The sequence below is a fragment of the Hylobates moloch genome, unplaced genomic scaffold (assembly GCF_009828535.3).
Source record: "Hylobates moloch isolate HMO894 unplaced genomic scaffold, HMol_V3 SCAFFOLD_3, whole genome shotgun sequence".
NCBI classification, from domain to species: domain Eukaryota; kingdom Metazoa; phylum Chordata; class Mammalia; order Primates; family Hylobatidae; genus Hylobates; species Hylobates moloch.
In genome coordinates, this window is record NW_026652278.1 from 158084437 (window position 1) to 158108435 (window position 23999).

The 23999-nt window shown below is 39.3% G+C and overlaps 1 protein-coding gene across 8 annotated transcripts in view; it reads right to left on the reverse strand.

Annotated features, from left to right (window-relative positions):
• NEK1 (NIMA related kinase 1) overlaps window positions 1-23999 on the reverse strand; it is a 215085-nt gene that overhangs the window by 46477 nt on the left and 144609 nt on the right. The window contains exon 27 of one of the 8 annotated variants that reach the window (XM_032148900.2): window positions 23618-23759. The exons of the other annotated variants lie outside the window; for them this stretch is intronic. Coding sequence (XP_032004791.1) covers window positions 23653-23759 — 107 coding nt within the window. The 3' untranslated portion in view covers window positions 23618-23652. The remainder of the gene's footprint in view (window positions 1-23617; window positions 23760-23999) is intronic. 8 annotated transcript variants of the gene reach the window in all.

Below are 23999 nucleotides of genomic sequence, written 5' to 3' on the forward strand. Positions count from 1 at the left end.
TGCACTTCACTCTACCTCAGTCTTCATCCTATCTCCAGCACTCCAATGGTCATATCTTAGAGACCTTGTCATTAATTATAGCCTCTTTAAATTTCCAGTGTTAAGTATTCCACCCTCTAATCTCTAACACTCATTTTCCACTTCTCTGCCTCTACAACTGCAACTCTAAAAAAATTTTACCCTGAAAGTACCTACAATGCACTGATTCTGCTACATTTTCTGTCATCTCCATTAAAATCCATAGAAATTCCATAATATAGTCATTCTCTTGTGCATCCTCAACTCATTGTATTCACATGGCAAAACCCCAACTTTGCATAAATTCAATTCTCTGCCTACTATATCTGCATACACATGGTTAAAATGGTTGAAGAAAAACAGAAATCCTTGCTTATTGGTCTCAATTTAAATTCATTGTTTCTAAAGCCAAGTAGGCCCTTTGTGTTGGCTACAGTCCTTTTATAACACTGGGTTAGCAGGAACTGTCCTTAGCTCAGTTAATTTCCAGAGCAAAGAAGTTGTTCATCAAGTATTTATAAGTTGTTTTACTCTTTACTTCTTTCCAGTCAACAGAGAACAAAACTATAGTGTTGCAAATGTTTCAGAATCATTTCCCTGCACTGTACTTCAACAAACTGCTTGCCAAAACAAACTGACTGTAGCAGAGATCACATCTGTGTTTTTCCTCCTTCAGCCCTACCATTCTGCAATAAAATCATGTCTGTTAATACCAGGAATCAGGATACCATATTGCATTATTATTATTATTAAAGATTACTTTAGTAGGTTCTAACAAATATAATAAGAATAGGAAGGAATCAAAATATAGGATAAAAATCTATTTCTTGTCACTGATGATAAATCTGCACATTTGGAACATCTAAGATCTCAAGGAAGAAAATTTAATAGATTTAGTAAAAATAATCAGTACGGTGTCCAGATATAAAATTTTCTGTCTATATATAGAAAGAAATAGGGGAAGGAAGAGGAGGAGGTTAGGTTATCTTTTTTTTTTTTTTTTTTTTTTGGAGACCTGAGTTTTGCTCTGTCGCCCAGTGCAGTGAAGAGGAAGGAGGTTAGGATTTTTTGGAGACCTGAGTTTTGCTCTGTTGCCCAGTGCAGTGGCGTAATCTCAGCTCACTGCATCCTCCACCTCCCGGGTTCAAGCAATTCTCCTGCCTCAGCCTCCCTGGTAGCTGGGACTACAGGCGCACGGAACCATGCCCGGCTAATTTTTTATATTTTTAGTAGAGACAGGGTTTCGCCATGTTGGCCAGGCTGGCCTCAAACTCCTGACCTGAAATGACCTGCCTCAGCCTCCCAAAGTGTTGGGATTACAGGCATGAGCCACCACACCCGGCTGGATATCTATACTAGATAAAAATTCTTAAAAAATAGCAAAAAGCAATGAAATAGAAAAAAGGGCAGAGAATATAAACAGGCAATTTTCAAAGCAGCAAATCAAAATAGTCAACAGAATGCAACATAATGAAATTCACTCACAATCAGAAAAGGAAAAATAAAACCAACAAAATATATACCACATAAAAATGGTTAAAAAAAAATTTTTAAGGGATATTACCTTTCAGGCTGTTTAATATTTAAAAATCAATCAATGCAATTTGCAACATTAATATAATAAAAGAGAAAAATTATACTATTATATTAATTGATTTGGAAAATGGGTTTGGAGAGAGCTTCAGTATGGCTGACCACAGACACCTGGCACTTGCCTGTTCCACAAAGAAGTACCAAAACAGCAAGTAGATAGTAACACATTGAATAGAGCACCTAAAAGAGAACACAGGAATTCGGCAGGAAAGGGATGGGGAACCTCTGAGGCATGGAAGGAGAGGGAAGCAAAACAGTTGGCCTGGCTAGGACTGGCTAGAAGCCAGGAGAAACACCACAGATCGACCTGCCTGAGTGCAGGAAAACGGTAAGAGAGATCCCCAGTGGTCCATGTTCTCACCATGGACTCCTGCAAGCCTAGCCATGGCTCCTCAGCCCTCAAGCGCCCTGAGACTAGCAGAGGAAGCTGCCTGGAGTCAAAGTGATGCATTATTCTAGAGAGGAAGTTTGTGCTGGATCTCACACAGCATCCTGAGACCCAAGCAGCTGCAACATGGTGCCACTTTGAGAACCCAACCCCTACCAGGTAACAACCTGCCCCAGGGCTCTACAGGCCCTGAATCTCCACACCCCTGGAGCCCTACTGACATTTACTCCATGTCCATCTATAGATTTGCAACCTTGTGACATGAGCTGGACTCAACTGTGCAGCCAGGTCCCTAGTCCTCTAGCCCACATACAGTCCTATACTACAGGAAATGGGTGGTGCAGCACATTAGGAAGGCTGCCCCTGGGAAAAAGGGAGCTGAAGCATGTGCTCCCCAGAGCCTGGGAGCTGCCTTCCTGGAGTTGCTGGCACTGACAGCAACCCTGCCTCCTCTAGCACCTGGGTGAATGTGCACTTGCGTGCACCTTCAGGAGCATGGAGACAGGCATGCTTGGATGCCATCCTAGAGCCTGAGGTCAGGCCTGGCCCACTCACTGATGCCACCACCTGAGAGTGCTACCTGGTAGCTGAGAGATCAATCTGCCCCATGCATCAGAGCTGGCACTAGCAAGCATGTCATCTAGGATTGGAGATCAACCCACCATGCCTGCTGATGCGGGTGCCTGCATACACAGTCGGGGGCCTGAGGACAGGCCCTCCTGCCTACCACCACCACCACTGATTTCTGAGTGTGCAGTCTGGGGTCCTGGGGGTAGACCTGACGTGCTAAGCACAACCTGTGCCTGACAGCACCATCACAGGGCTTGAAGACAGACCCACCCTGCCCTGCTCCTGCCTTGGCAAAGGCCTGTGAGCATCATCCAGGGGCATAGGGATCAATTTGCCATGCCTACTGCTGCTAGTGCCTGTATAAGCCTTCCAGGGGCCTGGGAAAGGGCCTACCCAGCCTGCCAGCACCCAAACACATCATCTAGGGTCTGGAGATCAACCAATCCTGCCCAACATAAACTGCGTGCACATGCACCATAAAGTACAGGCCTGCTCTACCTGGTGATGCCCCCAATAGTGCTATGTATATTGTCCAGAGGTCTGAAGATCTACCAACCTCTGTCTGCCACCATAGATGCCCAAACATACCTTCCAGAGGGCCCTGAGACCCAACCTGCAGCCACTGCCACCATCCACCTGCACGTCCCACCTAAAGGCTTGGAGACTAGCCCTCTCAGTTCACCACCACCACTGCTGGTGCCCATGAGTGCTGATGATGGACCCAGGGACTAGCCCTGCCCACCTAGCCCACCATTGCTACTCCTGGCATCCAAGTAAGCCATGTGGAGGCCCAAGGATTACCTGGACCCACTATCACCAGTGCCTGAACACCATCCAGGGGACCAAGTACCTGCATTCTCAGCATGCTGCCAAGACTGGGGCCTGAGGGCTGGCTCAACTGGCTCCCTGTCCACAGTAAATCCTTACCAGAGTCTCCACTAACAACCATAACCTAAGACATACAGGAATTCACAGATACCACTGACACTGATTACAGCCAAAGAAATCATATGAAGACTGTACTACTCTGCCCACCCAGAATCAAAGCCAAAACACCCTACTCAACCAACGCTATGGATACATATATGAGAAAAAGTCTTTGCCTATGAAAGTCAATCCGTAAAATCGGAAGAAGTGATTATTACAATAGATGCACAGATATCAATATAAGGACACAAGAAATATGAAAAGTAAGGAAACATGATACCTCCAAAAGAACACGGTAATTCTCCAGCAAGATTCCAACAAAAATAAATCTACAAAATGCCTAAAACAATTCAAAGTAAAATTAAAGCTAAGTGAGGTATAGGAGAACACAGATAAATAATACAAAGAAATCAGAAAAACAATTCATGGTCTGAATGAGAAATTTAACATAGATATCATTAAAGATAACCAAACAGGGCCAGATGCTATGATTCACAAATGTAATCCTAGTGCTTTAGAAAAGGAAGGCAGAAGGACCGCTTGCAGCCAGGAGTTTGAGACCAGCCTGGGCAACACAGTGAGATACTGTCTCTACAGGAAATTCTTTAAAAAGTAAGTCAGGTATGGTGGCATGTGCCTATAGCCATAGCTAGTCTGGAAGATAAAGTGGGAGGATCTCCTGAGTCCAGGATTTGAGGCTGCAGTGAGCTATGATTGCACCAATGTACTCTAGCCTGGATGGCAGAGAGCCTGTCTCTAACCAAGTAAAAATATTTTATCTGTCTGTCTGTCTGTCTGTCTGACTGACTGACTGACTGATAATTTGAGACCAGCCTGGGCAACATGGCAAAACCCTGTCTCTACACAAAATAAACAAAATTAGCCAAGCATGGTGTCACATGCCTGTAGTCCCATCTACTTGGGAGGCTGAGATGGGAGGATCCCTTGAACCCAGGAGGTCAAGGCTGCAGTGAGCTGTGATCATGGCACTGCCACTGCACTCCAGCCTGGGTGACAGAGCCCTGTCTCAAAAACAAACAAACTAACAAAGAAAACCCCAAACCCCCCCACCCACTGCAAAATTCGATGAATTAAATAAAAGTACAACTGAGCGCTTCAACGATAGAGTAGACTAAACAGAAAAAAGAGTTTCTGAACTTGAAAACAGTTCTTTCGAAATAATCCACTTAGAAAAGAAAAAAAAGGATAAAAGAAAAAAAGAATAATGGAAGTCTATGTGACATAAGAGAAACTGTAAAGTGCCAAAATATTCAAATTTTGGGTGTTCCAGAAAAAAAAGAGATGGGCAAGGACATAGAAAATTTCTCTAATGAAATAATAGCTGAAAATTTCCCAAGCCTTGTTAAGAGATATAGACATTCAGATACAGGAAACTTAAAGACACAAAAAGATTCAACCCAAAAAGATCTTCCCAAGGCACACTACAATCAGACAGTTAAAAGTCAAAGAGAATTCTAAAAACAGAAAGAAAAGAGCATCAAGTTACATATAAGGGCACCCCCAACAGACTAACAATGGTTTTCTCAGCAGAAACCTTATAGGATAGCAGAAAACAGGATGATATATTCAAAGTGCTGAGAAAACAAAAACAAACCAACAACAAACTGTCAGCCAAGAATACTATACCCACGAAAGCTATCCTTCAAAAATGAAGGAGAAATAAAGTCTTTCCCAAAGAAGCAAAAACTGGGAGAAGTCAACAGCAGACTGATCCTATAAGAAATGCTTAAGAGAGAGCTACATGTGGAAATAAAAGGTCAATATTTACCACCATGCAAGCACATTAAAAGTATAAAACCTGACAGAGCACATTCACAAACAAAAGAGAAAAAGGAGTCAAATGTTATAGAAAATAACCAAACTGCAATGAAACAATAAAAGAGAAAGAAAAGAACAACAAATATACAAAACATCCAAAAACACATTAACAAAATGACCAGAGTTAAGTCCTCACCTATCAATAATAACCTCTAATATAAATGAAATAAATTAATCATTCAGAAGACACAGGTTGGCTGAATGGATTAAAAAAATGACCAAATTATATGCTGCCTACAATAAACTCATTACACATACAGACTGAAAATGAAACAGAAAAAGATATTCCATGCAAATGGAAACAAAAAAAGAGTGGGAGAAGGCATACACTTATATCAGATAAGACATATTTTAACCCAAAAGCTGTAAAAAAAAAAAAAGAAGGTCATTACATAATGATGAAGGGAAAAATTCAACGAGTGGATCTAACAATTATAAATAGATGTGCACTCAACAGAAGAACCCCTAGATATATAAAGCAACTACAGGGAGAGATAGACTCCAATACAATAAGAGTTGTGGACTTCAACACCCCAGTGACAGCACTGGACAGATAATCTAGACAGAAAATTAACAAAGAAACATTTGATTTAAACTGCACTTTAGACCAAATGGACATAACAGACATCTACAGAACATATCCAACAGCAGCAGAATATACATTCTTCTCATCAGCACATGGACCATTCTCCAGGACAGGCCACATGGTAGGCTACAAAACAAATCTCTACAAATTTAAACGCAACTACATCATATCAAGTACCTTCTCAGACCACAATTGAAGAAAACTAGAAAGCAATCATGAGAGGAACTTTGGAAACTGTACATATACATGGAATTTAAACAACATGCTCTTGAGCAAACACTGAGTCAATGAAGAAATTAAGAAGGAAATAAATGGATTTCATGAAACAAATGGGGATAGAAACACAACAAACCAAAATCTATGGGAAACAGCAAAAGCAGTGCTAAGAGTTTATAGCAATAAACACCCATATCACAAAAGGGCCAGAAGCTCATGGCTGTAATTTCAACATTTTGGGAGGCTGAGGTAGGAGGATCCTTGAGGCCAGGAGTTAGAGATCAGCCTGGGCAACAAAGTGAGACCCTGTCACTACTGAAACAAAAACAAAAACAAAAAATAGCTGGTCATGGTGGCTGCCTGTAGTCCTAGTTCCTCGGGAGGCTAAGGTGAGAGGATTGCTTGAGCCCAGGAGTTTAAGGTTATAGCAAGCTACAACTGTACTACTGTACTCCAGCATGGGCGACAGAGTGAGACCCTGTTTATTAAAAAAAGAGACAGATTTCAAATAAATAATGTAATGATGTATTTCAAGGAACTAGAAAAGCAAAAAAAGGTCAAATCCAAAATGGTAAAAGCTGCCATAAGGAAGTATCTATCATGTACTTTGCAGCAACATGGATGGAGCTAGAGGCCATTATCCTAAGTGAACTAACTCAGAAACAGAAAATCAAGTATCACATGTTCTCACTTATAAGTGGAACCTAAATAATTGGTACACATGGACACAAAGGTGAAAATAATAAGATAATGAGGACTCCAAAAGGAAGGAAGGAGGGAGTGGGGAGAAGGCAAAAAAAAAACTATCAGGTACTATCATCATTATTTGGGTGATGGGTTCACCAGAAGCCCAAACCTCAGCATTATGCGATATACCCACGTAACAAACATGCGCATGCACCCACTAAACCTAAAACAAAACAACTATATATGTATATATACACACACATGCACATGCACAAAATGGACCATTATTCAGCCATAAAAGGAATGAAATCTTTTTTTTTTTGCAGTAAGATGGATAGAACTGGAGGTCATTATCCATATAGAGAAATACATATTGCATGTTTCTGACTCATAGGTGGCAGCTAAAAAAGTTGATCTCATGGAAGTAGAGAGTAGCATGGTGCTTATCAGAAGCTGGAAAGTGTGGTTGGTTAATGCATACAAAATACAGTTAAATAGAATAAAATTCTAGTGTTTAAAAAAGTACAGTAGGATGACTACAGTTAAAAGTAATGAAAAAAAGCAAAACTAGAAGAAATAATAATCAAGCAGAACAAAATGAAATAGACACTAAAAAAATCAACAAAAGTTGGCGTTTTGAAAAGATAAACAAAATTGAAAAACCACTAACTAGACTAAGAGAAAATGAGTGAAGATCCAAATAAAGAAAATAAAAAACAAAGAGCCATTACAACAAATACTACAGAAATGCAAAGTACCATGTGAAACTATTATGAACAACTGTATGTTAACAAATTGGAAAACCTAGAGGTAATGGATAAATTCCTGCACACAGACAACCTCCCAAAATGACTACAATAAATACCACATTCTTTAATGCCCAGACACCGATGAACATCCATAACATCAAGACCATCCAGGAAAATATGACCTCACCAAATAATTAAATAAGGTACCAGGGACCAATCCTGGAAAGAGAGATACATGACCTTTCAGACAGAAAATTGAAAATAGCTGTTTTGAGGAAACTCAATGAAATTCAAAATAACAGAGAAAAAATTCAGAATCTTACCAGATAAATTTAACAAAAGATTGAAATAATTAAAAAGAATCAAGCAGAAATTCTGGAGCTGAGAAATGCAATTGGCATATTGATGAATGCATAAGAGTCCTTTAATAGCAGAACATATCAAAAGAAGAAAGAATTAGCGAGCTTGAAGACAGACTGCTTGAAAATACATAGTCAGAGGAGACAAAAAACAATTAAAAATACACAGAGGAGACAAAAAACAAAGGAAAAAGAATGAGGAATACCTACAAGATCTAAAAAACAGATTCAAAAGGGCAAATCTAAGAGTGATTCGTTGTAATGAGGAAGTAGAGAGAGAGACCGGGGTACAAAGTTTATTCAAAGGGATAATATCAGAGAACTTCCTGAACCTAGAAAAATATACCAATATTCAACTACAAGACGGTTATAGAACACCAAGCAGATGTAATCCAAGGAAGACTACCTCAAGACATTTACTAATCAAACTCCAAAAGGTCAAAGACAAAGAAATGAAAAAAGCGGCAGCAGACCTTTGTGTCTGGCAGCAGACTTTTCAGCAAAAATCTTACTGGCCAGGAGAGAGTGACAGGACATATTTAAAGTACTGAAGGAAAAAAACTTTTATCCTAAAATAGTATATCCAGAGAAAATATCCTTCAAACATAATGAAGAAATAAAGACTACCAGACAAAAAAAAGCTGAGGGATTTAATCAACACAAGACCTGTCCCATAAGAAATGCTAAAAGGAGTTCTTTAATATGAAAGAATAGGACAACAATGAGTAACAAGAAATCATCTGAAGGTGTAAAATTCACCAGTAATAGTAAGTATACAGAAAAACACAGAATATTAGAACACTGTAATTGTGGTGTGTAAGCTACTCATATCTTGAGTAGAAAGACTAAAAGATGAACTGATTGAAAATAAAAATTATTCACGCCTGTAATCCCAGCACTTTGGGAGGTGGAGGTGGGTGGATCACTTGAGGTGAGGAGTTTGAGACCAGCCTGGCCAACATGCTAAAACCCCATCTCTATTAAAAATACAAAAAAATTAGCCAGGTGTGGTGGCACACACCTGTGATTCAGGCTACTTGGGAGGCTGAGGCAGGAGAATCACTTGAACCCGGGAGGTGGAGGCTGCAGTGAGCCGAGATCGTGCCACTGCACTCCAGCCCGGGCAATGGAGCGAGACTCTGTCTCAAAAAATAAAATAAATAAACATTATGTGAGGTGTGGTGGCTTATGCCTGTAATCCTAGAACTTCGGAAGGCTGAGGTGGGAGGATTGCTGGAACCCAGGAGTTTGAAACCAGCCTGGGCAACATGCAACATGAAAGCAGCCTGGGCAACAGGCAAAACCCTTTCTCTACAAAAAAAAAACCAAAAAAACAAAAAAACAAAAAACGGTGGCTACAAGCAGTGGGACATGATTGTAGTCCCAGCTACTTGGGAGGCTGATGTGAGATCACCTGAGCCAAGAGGTGGAAGTTGCAGTAAGCTGAGATTGTGCCACTGCCCTCCAGCCTGGGTGACAGAGTGAGTCCCTGTCTCAAGAAAAAAAAAAATTACAACTTTTTGAGAGACAATACAGTAAGATACAAATAGAAACAAAAAGTTGAAAAGTGAGGGACAAAGTTAGAGTCTTTATTAGTTTTTTCTTTGCTTGCTTGGTATCTGTTTTTGTAATCACTGTTGTCATCAGCTTAAAATAACGAGTTATAAGATAGTATTTATACCTCATAGTACCCTCAAAAATAAAAAATCATACAACAGATACACAAAAAAATAAAAAGCAAGAAATTAAAACTTACCACTAAAGAAATCACCTTCCCTAAAATGAAGATATGAAGGAAGGAAGGAAGAGAAGTCCACAAAACAACCAGAAAACAAATAACAAAATGGCAGAATTAAGTCTTTACTTGTAATAATCCCATTGAATGTAAATGGAATAAACTCTCCAATCAAAAGACAGAGAGTGGCTGAATAGATTAAAAAAGAAGACTCGACAGGAGCTCCAAGATGGTGGAATAGGAACAGCTCCAGTCTGCAGCTTCCAGTGTGATCGATGCAGAAGACAGGTGATTTCTGCATTTCCAACTGAGATACCTGGTTCATCTCAATGGGACTGGTTGGACAGTGGGTGCAGCCCATGGAGGGCGAGCCGAAGCAGGGTGGGGCATCACCTCACCCGGGAAGCGCAATGGGTCGGGGGATTTCCCTTTCCTAGCCAAGGGAAGCCGTGACAGACTACCTGGAAAAACGGGACACTCCCCACCCAAATACTGCACTTTTCCCAAGGTCTTAGCAAGCGGCAGACTAGGTGATTCCCTCCTGTGCCTGGCTCGGCAGGTCCCATGCCCACGGAGCCTTGCTCACTGCTAGCCCAGCAGTCTGAGATGGATCTGTGAGGCAGCAGCCTGACTTGGGGAGGGGCATCTGGCAATGCTGAGGCTTGAGTAGGCAAACAAAGCTGCCCAGAAGTTCAAACTGGGCGGAGCCCACCACAGCTCAACAAGGCCTACTGCCTCAGTAGTCTCCACTTCTGTGGGCAGGGCATAGCTGAACAAAAGGCAGCAGACAACTTCTGCAGACTTAAACGACCCTGTCTGACAGCTCTGAAGAGAGCAGTGGTTCTCCCAGCATGGTGCTTGAGCTCTGAGAAAAGACAGACTGCCTCCTCAACTGGGCCCCTGACCCCCATGTAGCCTAACTGGGAGACACCGCCCAGTAGGGGCTGACTGACACCTCATATAGATGGCTGCCACTCTGGGACGAAGCTTCCAGAGGAGGGATCAGGCAGCAATATTTGCTGTTCTGCAATATTTGCTGTTCTGCAGCCTCCACTGGTGGTACCCAGGCAAACAGGGTCTGGAGTGGAACTCCTGCAAACTCTAACAGATCTGCAGCTGAGGGACCTGACTATTAGAAGGAAAACTAACAGAAAGGAGTAGCATCAACGTCAACAAAAAGATAATCTACACCAAAACCCCACCTGGAGGTCACCAACATCAAAGACTAAAGGCAGATAAAACCACAAAGATGGGGAGAAACTAAAGCAGAAAAGCTGAATATTCTAAAAACCAGAGCGCCTCTTCTCCTCCAAAGGATCTGCCAGCAACAGAACAAAGCTGGATGCAGAATGACTTTGACGAGTTGACAGAAGTAGGCTTCAGAAGGTCAGTAATAACAAACTCCTCCGAGCTGAAGGAGGATGTTTGAACCCATCACAAGGAAGCTAAAAACCTTGAAGAAAGATTAGATGAATGGCTAACTAGAATAAACAGTGTAGAGAAGAACTTCAATGACCTGATGGAGCTGAAAACCATGGCACAGGAACTTCGTGACGCATGCATGAGCTTAAATAGCTGATTCAATCAAGTGGAAGACAGGGTATCAGTGATTGAAGATCGAATGAATGAAATAAACTAAGAAGAGAAGTTTAGAGAAAAAAGAGTAAAAAGAAATGAACAAAGTCTCCAAGAAATATGGGACTATGTGAAAAGACCAAATCTATGTTTGATTGGTGTACCTGAAAGTGATGGGGAGAGTGGAACCAAGTTGGAAAACACTCTCCAGGATATTATCCAGGAGAACTTCCCCAACCTAGCAAGGCAGGTCAACATTCAAATTCAGGAAATACAGAGAACACCACAAAGATATTCCTCTAGAAGAGCAACCCCAAGACACATAATTGTCAGATTCACCAAGGTTGAAATGAAGGAAAAAGTGTTAAGGGCAGCCAGACAGAAAGGTTAAATTACCACAAAGGGAAACCCATCAGACTAACAGCAGATCTCTCAGCAGAAACCCTACAAGCCAGAAGACAGTGGGGGCCAATATTCAACATTCTTGAAGGAAAGAATTTTCAACCCAGAATTTCATATCCAGCCAAACTAAGTTTCATAAGTGAAGGAGAAATAAAATCCTTTACAGACAAGAAAATGCTGAGGGATTACAAGAGCTCCTGAAGGAAGCACTAAACATGGAAAGGCAAAACTGGTACCAGCCACTGCAAAAACAGGCCAAATTGTAAAGACCATTGATGCTACGAAGAAACTGCATCAATTAATGGGCAAAATAAACAGCGAACATCATAATGACAAGACCAAATTAACACATAACAATATTAACCTTAAATATAAATAGGCTAAACTCCCCAATTAAAAGACACAGACTGGCAAATTGGATAAAGAGTCAAGACCCATCAGTGTGCTGTATTTAGGAGACCCATCTCATGTGCAAAGATGCACACAGGCTCAAAATAAAGGGATGGAGGAAGATCTACCAAGCAAATGGAAAGCAAAAAAAAAGCAGGGGTTGCAATCCTAGTCTCTGATAAAACAGACTTTAAACCAACAAAGATCAAAAGAGACAAAGAAGGCCATTACATAATGGTAAAGGGATCAATGCAACAAGAAGAGCTAACTATCCTAAATGTATATGCACCCAATATAGGAGGACCCAGATTCATAAAGCAAGTTCTTGGAGACCTACAAAGAGACTTAGACTCCCACACAATAATAATGGGAGACTTTAACACCCAACTGTCAATATTAGACAGATCAACAAGACAGAAGGTTAACAAGGATATCCAGGACCTGAACTCAGCTCTGCAATAAGCAGACCTAATGGACATCTACAGAACTCTTCACCCCAAATCAACAGAATATACATTCTTCTCAGCACCACATCGCCCTTATTCTAAAATTGACCACATAATTGGAAGTAAAGCACTCCTCAGCAAATGTAAAAGAACAGAAATCACAACAAACTGTCTCTCAGACCACAGTGCAATCAAATTTAGAACTCAGGATTAAGAAACTCACTCAAAACCACACAACTACATGGAAACTGAACAACTTGCTCCTGAATGACTACTGGGTAAATAACAAAATGAAGGCAGAAATAAAGATGTTCTTTGAAACCAATGAGAACAAAGACACAACAAACCAGAATCCCTGGGACACATTTAAAGCAGTGTGTAGAGGGAAATTTATAGCACCAAATGACCACAAGAGAAAGCAGGAAAGATCTAAAATCAACACCCTAACATCACAATTAAAAGAACTAGAGAAGCAAGAGCAAACAAATTCAAAAGCTAGCAGAAGGTGAGAAATAACTAAGATCAGAGCAGAACTGAAGGAGACAGACACAAAAACCCTTCAAAAAACCAATGAATCCAGGAGCTGGTTTTTTGAAAAGATCAACAAAATTGATAGACTGCTAGCAAGACTAATAAAGAAGAAAAGAGAGAAGAATCAAATAGATGCCATAAAAAATGATACAGGGGATATCACCACCAATCCCACAGAAATACAAACTACCATCAGAGAATACTATAAACACCTCTATGCAAATAAACTAGAAAATACAGAAGAAATGCATACATTCCTGGACACATACTTACATAATTACTACCTGGAGACTTTAACACTATACCCTCCCAAGACTAAACCAGGAAGAAGTTGAATCTCTGAATAGACCAATAACGGGCTCTGAAATTGAGGCAATAATTAACAGCCTAACAACCAAAAAAAGTCCAGGACCAGACGGATTCACAGTTGAATTCTACCAGAGGTACAAAGAGGAGCTGGTACCATTCCTTCTGAAACTATTCCAATCAATAGAAAAAGAGGGAATCCTCCCTAACTCATTTTATGAGGCCAACATCATCCTGATACCAAAGCCTGGCAGAGACACAACCAGATAATTTTAGACCAATATCCCTGATGAACATCGATGCAAAAATCCTCAATAAAATACTGGCAAACCGAATCCAGCAGCACATCAAAAAGCTTATCCACCATGATCAAGTCGGCTTCATCCCTGGGATGCAAGGCTGGTTCAACGTACGCGAATCAATAAATGTAATCCATCACATAAACAGAACCAACAACACAAACCACATGATTATCTCAATAGATACAGAAAAGGCTTTCAACAAAATTCAACAGCCCTTCATGCTAAAAACTCAATAAACTAGGTATTGACGGAACAGATCTCAAAATAATAAGAGCTGTTTATGACAAACCCACAGCCAGTATCATACTGAATGGGCAAAAACTGGAAGCATTCCCTTTGAAAACTGGCACAAGACAGGGATGCCCTCTCTCACCACTCCTATTCAACATAGTGTTGGAAGTTCTGGCCAGGGCAATGAGGCAAGAGAAAGAAATACAGAGTATTCAATTAGGAAAAGAGGAAGTCAAATTGTCTCTGTTTGCAGATGACATGACTATATATTTAAAACCCTATCGTCTCAGCCCAAAATCTCCTTAAGCTGATAAGCAACTTCAGCAAAGTCTCAGGATACAAAATCGATGTGCAAAAATCACAAGCATTCCTATACACCACTAACAGACACACATAGAGCCAAATCATGAGTGCCAAATCATGAGGAATCCACCTTACAAGGGATGTGAAGGACCTCTTCAAGAAGAACTACAAACCACTGCTCAACGAAATAAAAGAGGACACAAAAAAATGGAAGAATATTCAATGCTCATGGACAGGAAGAATCAATATGGTGAAAATGGACACACTGCCAAAAGTAATTTATAGATTCAATGCCACTCCCATCAAGGTACCAATGACTTTCTTCACAGAATTGGAAAAAATTACTTTAAAGTTCATATGGAACCAAAAAAGAGCCGGGATTGCCAAGACAATCCTAAGCCAAAAGAGCAAAGCTGGAGGCATCATGCTACCTGACTTCAAACTATACTACAATGTTGGGAACAAATCCCCCAAAATCTGGCCATAAACTAGCCCCAAAACTGGCTATAAACAAAATCTCTGCAGCACTGTGACATGTTCATGATGGCTACAATGCCCATGCTGGAAGGTTGTGGGTTTACGGGAATGAGGGCAAGGAACACCTGGCCTGGCCAGGGCGGAAAATCACTTAAAGGCATTCTTAAGCCACAAATAACAGCATAAGCGATCCATGCCTTGAGGACATGCTCCTGCTGCAGTTAACTAGCCCAACCTATTCCTTTAATTTGGCCCAGCTCTTAATTTCTCATAAGGGATACTTTTAGTTAATTTAATATCTATAGAAATAATGCTAATGACTGGCTTGCTGTTAATAAATATGTGGGTAAATCTATCTTCGGGGCTCACAGTTCTGAAGGCTGTGAGACCCCTGATTTCCCACTTCATACCTCTATATTTCTGTGTGTGTGTCTTTAATTCCTCTAGCACCGCTGGGTTAGGGTCTCCCCGACCGAGCTGGTCTCGGCACTAAAAGGCTGCAGTAACCAAAACAGCATGGTAATGGTACCAAAACAGATACATAGACCAATAGAACAGAACAGAGGCCTCAGAAACAATGCCACACATCTACAACCATCTGATCTTTGACAAACCTGACAAAAACAAGAAATGGGAAAGGATTCCCTATTTAATAAATGGTGCTGGGAAAACTGGCTAGCCATATGTAGAAAGCTAAAACTGGATCCCTTCCTTACAACTTATACAAAAATTAATTCAAGATGGATTAAAGACTTAAATGTTAGACCTAAAACCACAGAAACCCTAGAAGAAAACCCTAGGCAATACCATTTAGGCCATAGGCATGGGCAAGGACTTCATGACTAAAACACCAAAAGCAATGGCAACAAAAGCCAAAATAGGCAAATTCGATCTAATTAAACTAAAGAGCTTCCGCATGGCAAAAGAAACTACCATCAGAGTCAACAGTCAACCTACGAACAGGAGAAAACTTCTGCAATCTACCCATCTGACAAAGGGCTAATATCCAGAATCTACAAAGAACTTAAGCAAATTTACAAGAAAAAAACAACCCCATCAAAAGGTGGGGCAAAGGATATAAACAGACACTTCTCAAAAGAAGACATTTATGCGGCCAACAAACATATGAAAAAATGCTCATCATCACTGGTCATTAGAGAAATGCAAATCAAAGCCACAGTGAGATACCATTTCACACCAGTTAGAATGGCCATCATTAAAAAGTCAGGAAACAACAGGTGCTGGAGAGGATGTGGAGAAATAGGAATGCTTTTACACTGTTGGTGGGAGTGTAAATTGGTTCAACCATTGTGGAAGACAGTGTGGCAATTCCTCAAGGATCTAGAACTAGAAATACCATTTGACCCAGAAATCCCATTACTGGGTATATACCTAAAGGATTATAAATCATGCTACTTCAAAGACACTGCACATTTATGTTTATTGTGGCACTATTCGCAATAGCAAAGACTTGGAACCAACCCAAATGCCATCAATGATAGACTGGATTAAGAAAATGTGGCACATATACACCATGGAATACTATGCAGCCATAAGAAAGGATGAGTTCATGTCCTTTGCAGGGACATGGATGAAGCTGGAAACCATCATTCTCAGCAAACTATCACAAGGACAGAAAACCAAACACTGCATGTTCTCACTCATAGGTGGGAATTGAACAATGAAATCACTTTGACACAGGGCAGAGAACATCACACACTGGGGCATGTTGTGGGGTTGGGGCCTGGCGGAGGGATAGCATTACAAGAAATACCTAATGTAAATGATGAGTTGATGGATGCAGCAAACCAACATGGCACATGTATACCTATGTATCAAACCTGCACGTTGTGCACATGTACCCTAGAACTTAAAGTATAATCAAAAAAAAAGAAGACTCAATGAACAGTTGCCTACAAGGAACAGACTTCACCTATAAAGACACACACAGGCCAAAAATAAAGGGATGAATAAAGATATTCTATGCCTATAGAAACCAAAAAAGAGCAGAAGTAGCTATACTTACATGAGACAAAATAGATTTCAAGACAAGAACTATAAAAAGATACAAATAAGGTCATTATATAATTATAAAATGGTAAATTCAGCAAGAGGATATAACAGTTATAAATATATATGCATCCAATAGTGGAGTACCCATATATGTACAGGAAATATTATTAGAGTCAAAGTGAGAGATAGCCCCCAATACAATAATACCTGGAGACTTTAACACTATACTCTCGTAATTGAACAGATCATCTAGGGAGAAAATCGATATAGAAACATCAGACTTAGCTGACTCTAGTAGCACTGCCTAGGGGTCATTGCAGCTCTGCAAGGAGCAGCAAAAGAAAAATAAAAAAAAGAAAAGAAACATCAGACTTCATCTGTATTGTAGACCAAATGGACCTAATCAATATCTACAGAACATTTCATCTAACGGCTGCAGAATACAGCTTCTTCTCCTCAGTACATGAATCATTCTCAAGGATAGAACATATGTTAGATCACAAAACTAGTCTTAAAACATCCAAAAAACCTGAAATTATACCAGGTTTCTTCTCTGACCACAATGGAAGAAAACTAGACATCAATAACAAGAGGAATTTTTGGAAACTATACAAACACATGGAAATTAAACAATATGCTTTTGAATAAACAGTGGGTCAATGAAGAAATTAAGAAAGAAATTGAAAAAATTTTGAAACAAATGATAATGGAAACACGATATACCAATACCTCTGGGATACAGCAAAAGCAGTACTAAGATGGAAGTTTATAGCTATCAGTCCCTACATCAAAAAAGAGGAAAAACTTCAAGTAAACAATCTAATGATCCATCTTAAAGAACAAAAGCAAGAGCAAAGTAAGCCCAAAAGTAGTAGAAGAAAAGAAATAATAAAGATGAGTGTAGAAATAAATAAAATAGAAACAAAGAATACAAAAGATCAATGAAATCAAAAGTTGGCTTTTTGAAAAGATGAACAAAATCAACAAACCTTTATCCAGACTAAGAAAAAGAGAGAAGACCCAAGCAAACAAAATCAGAGATGAAAAAGGAGGAATTATAATACAACTGATACTGCAGAAATTAAAAGGATCTTTAGAAGCTACTATGAACAGCTGTATCGCAATAGATTGGAAAACTTAGAAGAAATGGATAAATTTCTAGACATATATAACTGTTTGGAGGTTCTTCCAGAAACTAAAAATATAGCTACCATGTGATCCAGCAATCCCACTGCTGGGTATATATCCAAAAGAAAGGAAATCAGTATATCAAACAGATATCTGCAGTCCCATGTTTATTTTAGCACTATTCACAAGAGCCAAGATTTAGAAGCAACCTAAATGTCCATCAACAGTTGAATGGATAAAGAAAATGTGGGACATATACACAATGGAGTACTATTCAGCAACAAAAAAGAATGAGATCCTGTCAGTTTCATGTATGGAACTGGAGGTCATTATATTAAGTGATATAAGCCAGGCACAGAAAGACAAATCTCACATGTTCTCACTTATCTGTGGGAGTTAACAATTAAAACAACTGAACTCATGGTGATAAAGAGAGCAGAACGGCAGTTACTAGAGGCTGGGAAGGGTGGTGGTGGTGGGTGGTGGGGGATGGTTAACGAGTACAAAAATACAGTTAGACAGAATGTACATGATCCAGTATTTGAAAGCACAACTAGGTGACTAGAGTTAAGTCAAGAATAATATATTGTGCATTTAAAAATAACTAAAATAGTAGAATTGGACTGTTTGTAATACAAAGAAAGGATAAATGCTTTATGTGACCCATTTACTCTCACGTGATTACTATGCATTGCATATCTGTATTAAAATACCTCATGTACCCAATAAATATATACACCTACTATATACCCACAATAGTTAATAAAACATTAAGAAAAAAGAGCAATTGACTGAGAGGAAAGGCAAAGAAGACCCAAAATATACAAAGTGGAAATTCCCGAAGACTGAAGAAAAAGAACAGAATACTAGATGCCCGGTATGGTGGCACATGCCTATAATCCCAGCCCTTTGGAGGCTGAGGAAGGAGGATCACTTGAGGCCATGAGTTCAAGACCAGCCTGGGAAACATAGCAAGACTCCATTGCTGTTAGAAAAAAGAAAGAAAGGGAGAAAAGGAGAAAAGGAGAAAGGGAGAAAGAGAGAAAGTGTGGGACAGGGGGAGAGAAGGAAGGAGAGAAGGAAGGGGGGAGGGGAGAAGGAGGGAGGAGGGAGGGGAGAGGAGGAGAAAGGAGAGGAGGGGAGGGGAGGGGAGGGGTGGGAAGAAGGCAGGCAATAATTCAAGAGTATTTTCCTAAAATCGAGAGGATAAAAAAAGACTCCTAAAACTGAGAAGGGAAAAAAAGACTGGAAGCTACATATTAAAAAGATACACTATGATGAGGACTACAAAACTGACGAAAAAATTAAAGAACAATAAAGAGATATTTCAAACTTGTGGACAGGAAGCTTCAATATCATTAAGATGTCAGTTTTTTTCCAACTTGATCTTTGGATTTAACATAATCCCAGCCAACCCAGCAAGCTCTTTTGTGGATACAGACATAATAACTCTAAAGTTTATGTGGATATCCAAAAGACCCAGAACAGCCAATACATAATTGAAGGAGAACAAAGTTGGGGGACTGACACTATGTGACTTCAAGAAATACTATAAAGCTACAGTAATCAGGATATTGGGGTACTGGCAAAAGAACAGGAAAAAAGTCAAATGGAATGGATAGAGAGTTCAGAAATGGCCCTATACAAATATAGTCAACTGATCTTTGGCAAACGAGCAAAGATAATTCATAGAAGGAATAGTTTTTACAATAAGTGGTGCTAAAAAAAACACTGTACATCTACTTATGAAAAAATGTACCTAGACACAGACCTTATAACTCTTCAAAAATATTTACTCCAAATAAATCACACAACTAAATATAAAATGCAAAACTAGGCCAGGTGCAGTGGCTCACACCAGTAATCCCAGCACTTTGGGAGGCTGAAGCGGATGGTTCACCTGACCTCAGAAGTTTGAGACCAGCCTAAGCAACACGGTGAAACCCCATCTCTACAAAAAATACAAAAATTAGCCAGCCACAATGATGCACACTGGTGGTCCCAGCTACTTGGGGGTTTGAGGTGGGAGGATCACGTGGGCAAACCCTGTCTCTACTAAAAATACAAAAATTAGCCAGGCATGGTGGTGCATACCTGTAGTCCTAGCTATTCAGGAGGTTAAGGTGGAAGGATCACCTGGGCCCAGGGATGTTGAGGCTGCAGTGAGCCATGTTGCAACACTGCACTCCAGCCTGGGCAACAGAGTGAGACCCCATCTCAAAAAAAAAAAAAAAAAAAGGCAATGTCAAGAGAACATGAAGACAAGCCACAGACTAGGAGAAAATACAGGTTGACTAATCCAAAATCCTCCAAAATATGAACCTTTCAGAACATTGTTATAATGCCCAAAGGAATGTTCATTGGAGCATTTCAGATTTTGGATTTATGGATTAGAGATACTCAACTGGTATAATGCAAATAGTCCAAAATCTGAAAAAAACCCAATCCAAAACACTTCTGATATCAAGCATTCCAGATAAGAGATACTCAACCCATATTTGCAAAAGACATATTTGATAAAGGACCATTAACCAAAATATACAAAGAATTCTTAAACTCAACAATAAGAAAATAAAGTACCCAATTTAAAAATCGGTGAAAGATCTCAACAGGCAACTCACTAAGGTATACAGGTGGCAAAGCAGCATATAGTAAGAAGCATATGAAAAGAGGTTCAACATCATATGTCATTAGGAGATTGCAAATAAAAACAACAACAAGATACCACTACAGAGCAATTAAAATAACCAAAATCCCAAACACTGACAACACCAAATGCTGGAGAGGACATGGAGTAACAGGAACTCTCATTCATTCACTGCAAAATGGTACAGACACTTTGGGAGACTGGTGGTTTCTTACAAAACTAAACATACTCTTACTAGACAATCCAGCAACTGTATTCCTCTGTATTCACCCAAATGAATTGAAAACTTATGTCCACACAAAAACCTGCTCATAGATGTTTATATCATCTTTACTGATAATTGCTATCACTTGGAAGCAATCACAATGTCTTTTAGTACATCTTGAAAGTGAATAAATAAACTGTGGCACATCCATACAATGTAATATTCTGCGCTAAAAAGTAATGAGCTATTGAGACACAAAAAGATTACAGAGGAACCTTAAGTGTATATTACTAAGTGAAATCAACCAATCTGAAGAGAGTACATACTGTATGAGTCCAATTAGATGACATTCTGGAAAAGACAAAACTACGGAGACAGTAAAATAATCAGTGGTTGCCAGGGTTTGGAAGAAAGGGAGGGATAATATAAGCAGAGCACAGGGGATTCTTGGGGCAGCAAATTCTTGTGTAATAATAGTGGTTACATAGCATTATACACTTGTCAAAACCCAGGGAAATTAAAGCACCAAGAGTAAATTTTAATATAAACTATACACTTAGGTGATAATGATGTGTCAATATTGGTCTATTGATTAAAACAAACGTACCTCTCTGGTGTGGGCTATTGATGGTGGGGGAGGCTGTCCGTGTATGGGGGAAGGGCATATACAGGAACTCTGTACTTTTCACTCAATTTTGCTATGTGTGTTAGTCCGTTTTCATGCTGCTGATAAAGACATGCCTGAGGCTGGGAAATTTATAAAAGAAAGAGGTACAACTGAACTCACAGTTCCACGTGGCTGGGGAGGCCTCACAATCGTGGCAGAAGGCAAAGAGGAGCAAGTCACATCTTACATGGATGGTGGTAGGTTAAAAAAAAAAAGAGAGAGCTTGTGCAGAGAAACTCTCATTTTTAAAAAACGATCAGATCTCGTGAGATCCATTCACTATTATGAGAATAGCATGGGAAAGACCTGCCCCCATAATTCAGGCATCTCCCACCAGGTTCCTCTCATAACACGTGGGAATCATGGGAGCTATAAGATGAGATTTGGGTGGGGACACAGAGCCAAACCATATCACTATGAATCCAAAACTCCTATAAGAAAAGGTCTATTAAACAAACAAAAAAAAAACCCCACTATGTACTGTACTAGAAAAATAAACTCAATGCCAAAATATATTTTAAGAAAATGATTGGACTTTATGTAAAAAGAAAGATACACTCTGAGCATCCAAGCAAAAAGACCAAATCACTTATAAGGTAAAGAAAATAAAACTGCCATCAGACTTTCTGCAGCAATGTTTTATGCCAGAATATAACAACTATATGTTAGAGACAGTCAAGGAAAAAAAAGCCAAGGATTTTATATGCAGCCAAATCGACCCTCACAAATAAAGTCATAAGACAAACTGTTATGAAAATGGAAAATCTATGAGTATAGTGTTCACACAAGCCCTTCCTAAGGAATCTATTACAAAAAGAGTTTCAAGCAATCAGAATGACTAAAGAGTCATTGACATAAGAATTGGAAGATTAAAATAAAGAACACCAAGGATCTTTAATGTTTCTCATTTAATACACAAAACAAGCCTTGACAGTAGTGTTTCCATTCTACACATGGAGGAAATGAATGCCAAAGTCAAACTTATCCATTGTTGCTGAGCAAGCAATAAAGCCAGGATTGGAACCAAAGCCCATTCTCTTTCCACCACATGAAGCTACCTCCACATACACGAGCTAAACCTTTGTCTCTGCGTATACTAGAATAGCACATTGCCTGGAATTTCGTTCTCCCCCTTATCTACCTAATGAGTTATTTGAAAAAAAATCTTTGATATACCCCAAAATCGCTTATTCTCTGTGGCTTTCCCTTACCCAAAAGGGCCATATATATTGCCATTAATAAAACTGTATGGTACTGATAAAGAAAAGCCACCTTATCTGTGGTCCCAAAATTACTTATTGTCTTGTGGCTCTCCCTTACCCAAAAGGGCCATATGTGTTATCATTAATAAAGGCATATAGTACTGATAAAGTAAAGCTACCTCAGCTGTGGCCCCAGAGCATTTCACAAAAAAACATCTGTAACACAGATTTTGCCACATGTGATTTCGATGATGGTAAAAACTGTCGCTTCTTTGGCTTAAAATCCCAATACAGAGCATATTCTTCCCAGTAAATGTATTTGGGAGAAAAAGAAGAGGGCAGATAACAGGTCTGGGATGTCTTCCTTGACTATACAAGATAAAGTTAATTACTTAAATATTTCTGCATTAATTCTGAACTTTGTGGGTACTTTTTATTCTTGTCCTTTTCACGCAATTTTATTATTTGTTTTCATTTTTGTCTGTCCTCTGAGAGCAAGAATGATCTTTTTTTTCCTTTATAGCTTACCATCTAACATATAATAGTGAACACAACTAAGAAGTGTTCAATAAATTGTTGATGACTGAATAAAGAGAAATAATAAAATAAGTTATTTCTCAGTTCCAATTCTGTGCAGATGGATTATGATGAATACGAAGAATGAAAGCCCAATTTTTATGCGGTTTAAGTATTACTGTACACCAAATTGCATATATTTAAGCAATAGAACTTGACATCAAGGAATCAGAATCTAATATTTTAAAAGTAATAGTGTTAATGAGCATCAGCATATTATAGAGCTTTTAGACTACAAAAAAATCTGAATTTTTTTTCTCACCACTGCAGAGTAACATTATTATTATCTAAAAAAAGTTAGAGCCTGAAGGCATTTTTGTCTTGAATAAAGCCTAGAACATTTTGAAAACAGGCTCAGAGTAAGTTACTAGTATTTTTAATTAGTATTTGGCATACAACTGCAAAATTTCCTTATACGAGAATGTGAACAAATTGATTACAAACATATACACTTTTTGCCTTTTTTGCAGATGATTGTATGTATTTCTCAATTCAAATTGTTTTCTCCCTTTAATATTAAAGAAAATAACAGAATTATTAGAAGCCTACTTTTGTCACTTCAGTAACATGTGTATAGGTTCATTTCACTGGCTAATTCTCAGCATCTGGCTAATTCCATTATTGAACATATCAGCAGTGTCATCTCCTAGGTTATTTTTCCACCAGCTCTGGATATGAGTTTCACTGGAAGCTTTTTAAGGGGAGACAGAGAAAAAGAGTGAGAGAGATAGAGAAGGAAAGAGAACACAAAAGTGCAACACACATTCCTGCCTAGACACAACTTCTAAAAAGAGGAAAAGTACACTCCACTTCCTCATCATTTAAACAAGCTGTTTAATCTGAAAATACCTGTTTCATACATAGACACTCTTCTTGATGCATAGCTGTAACACCAAAGGCCACAAAACTTATGGATCAGGAAGAATATTTC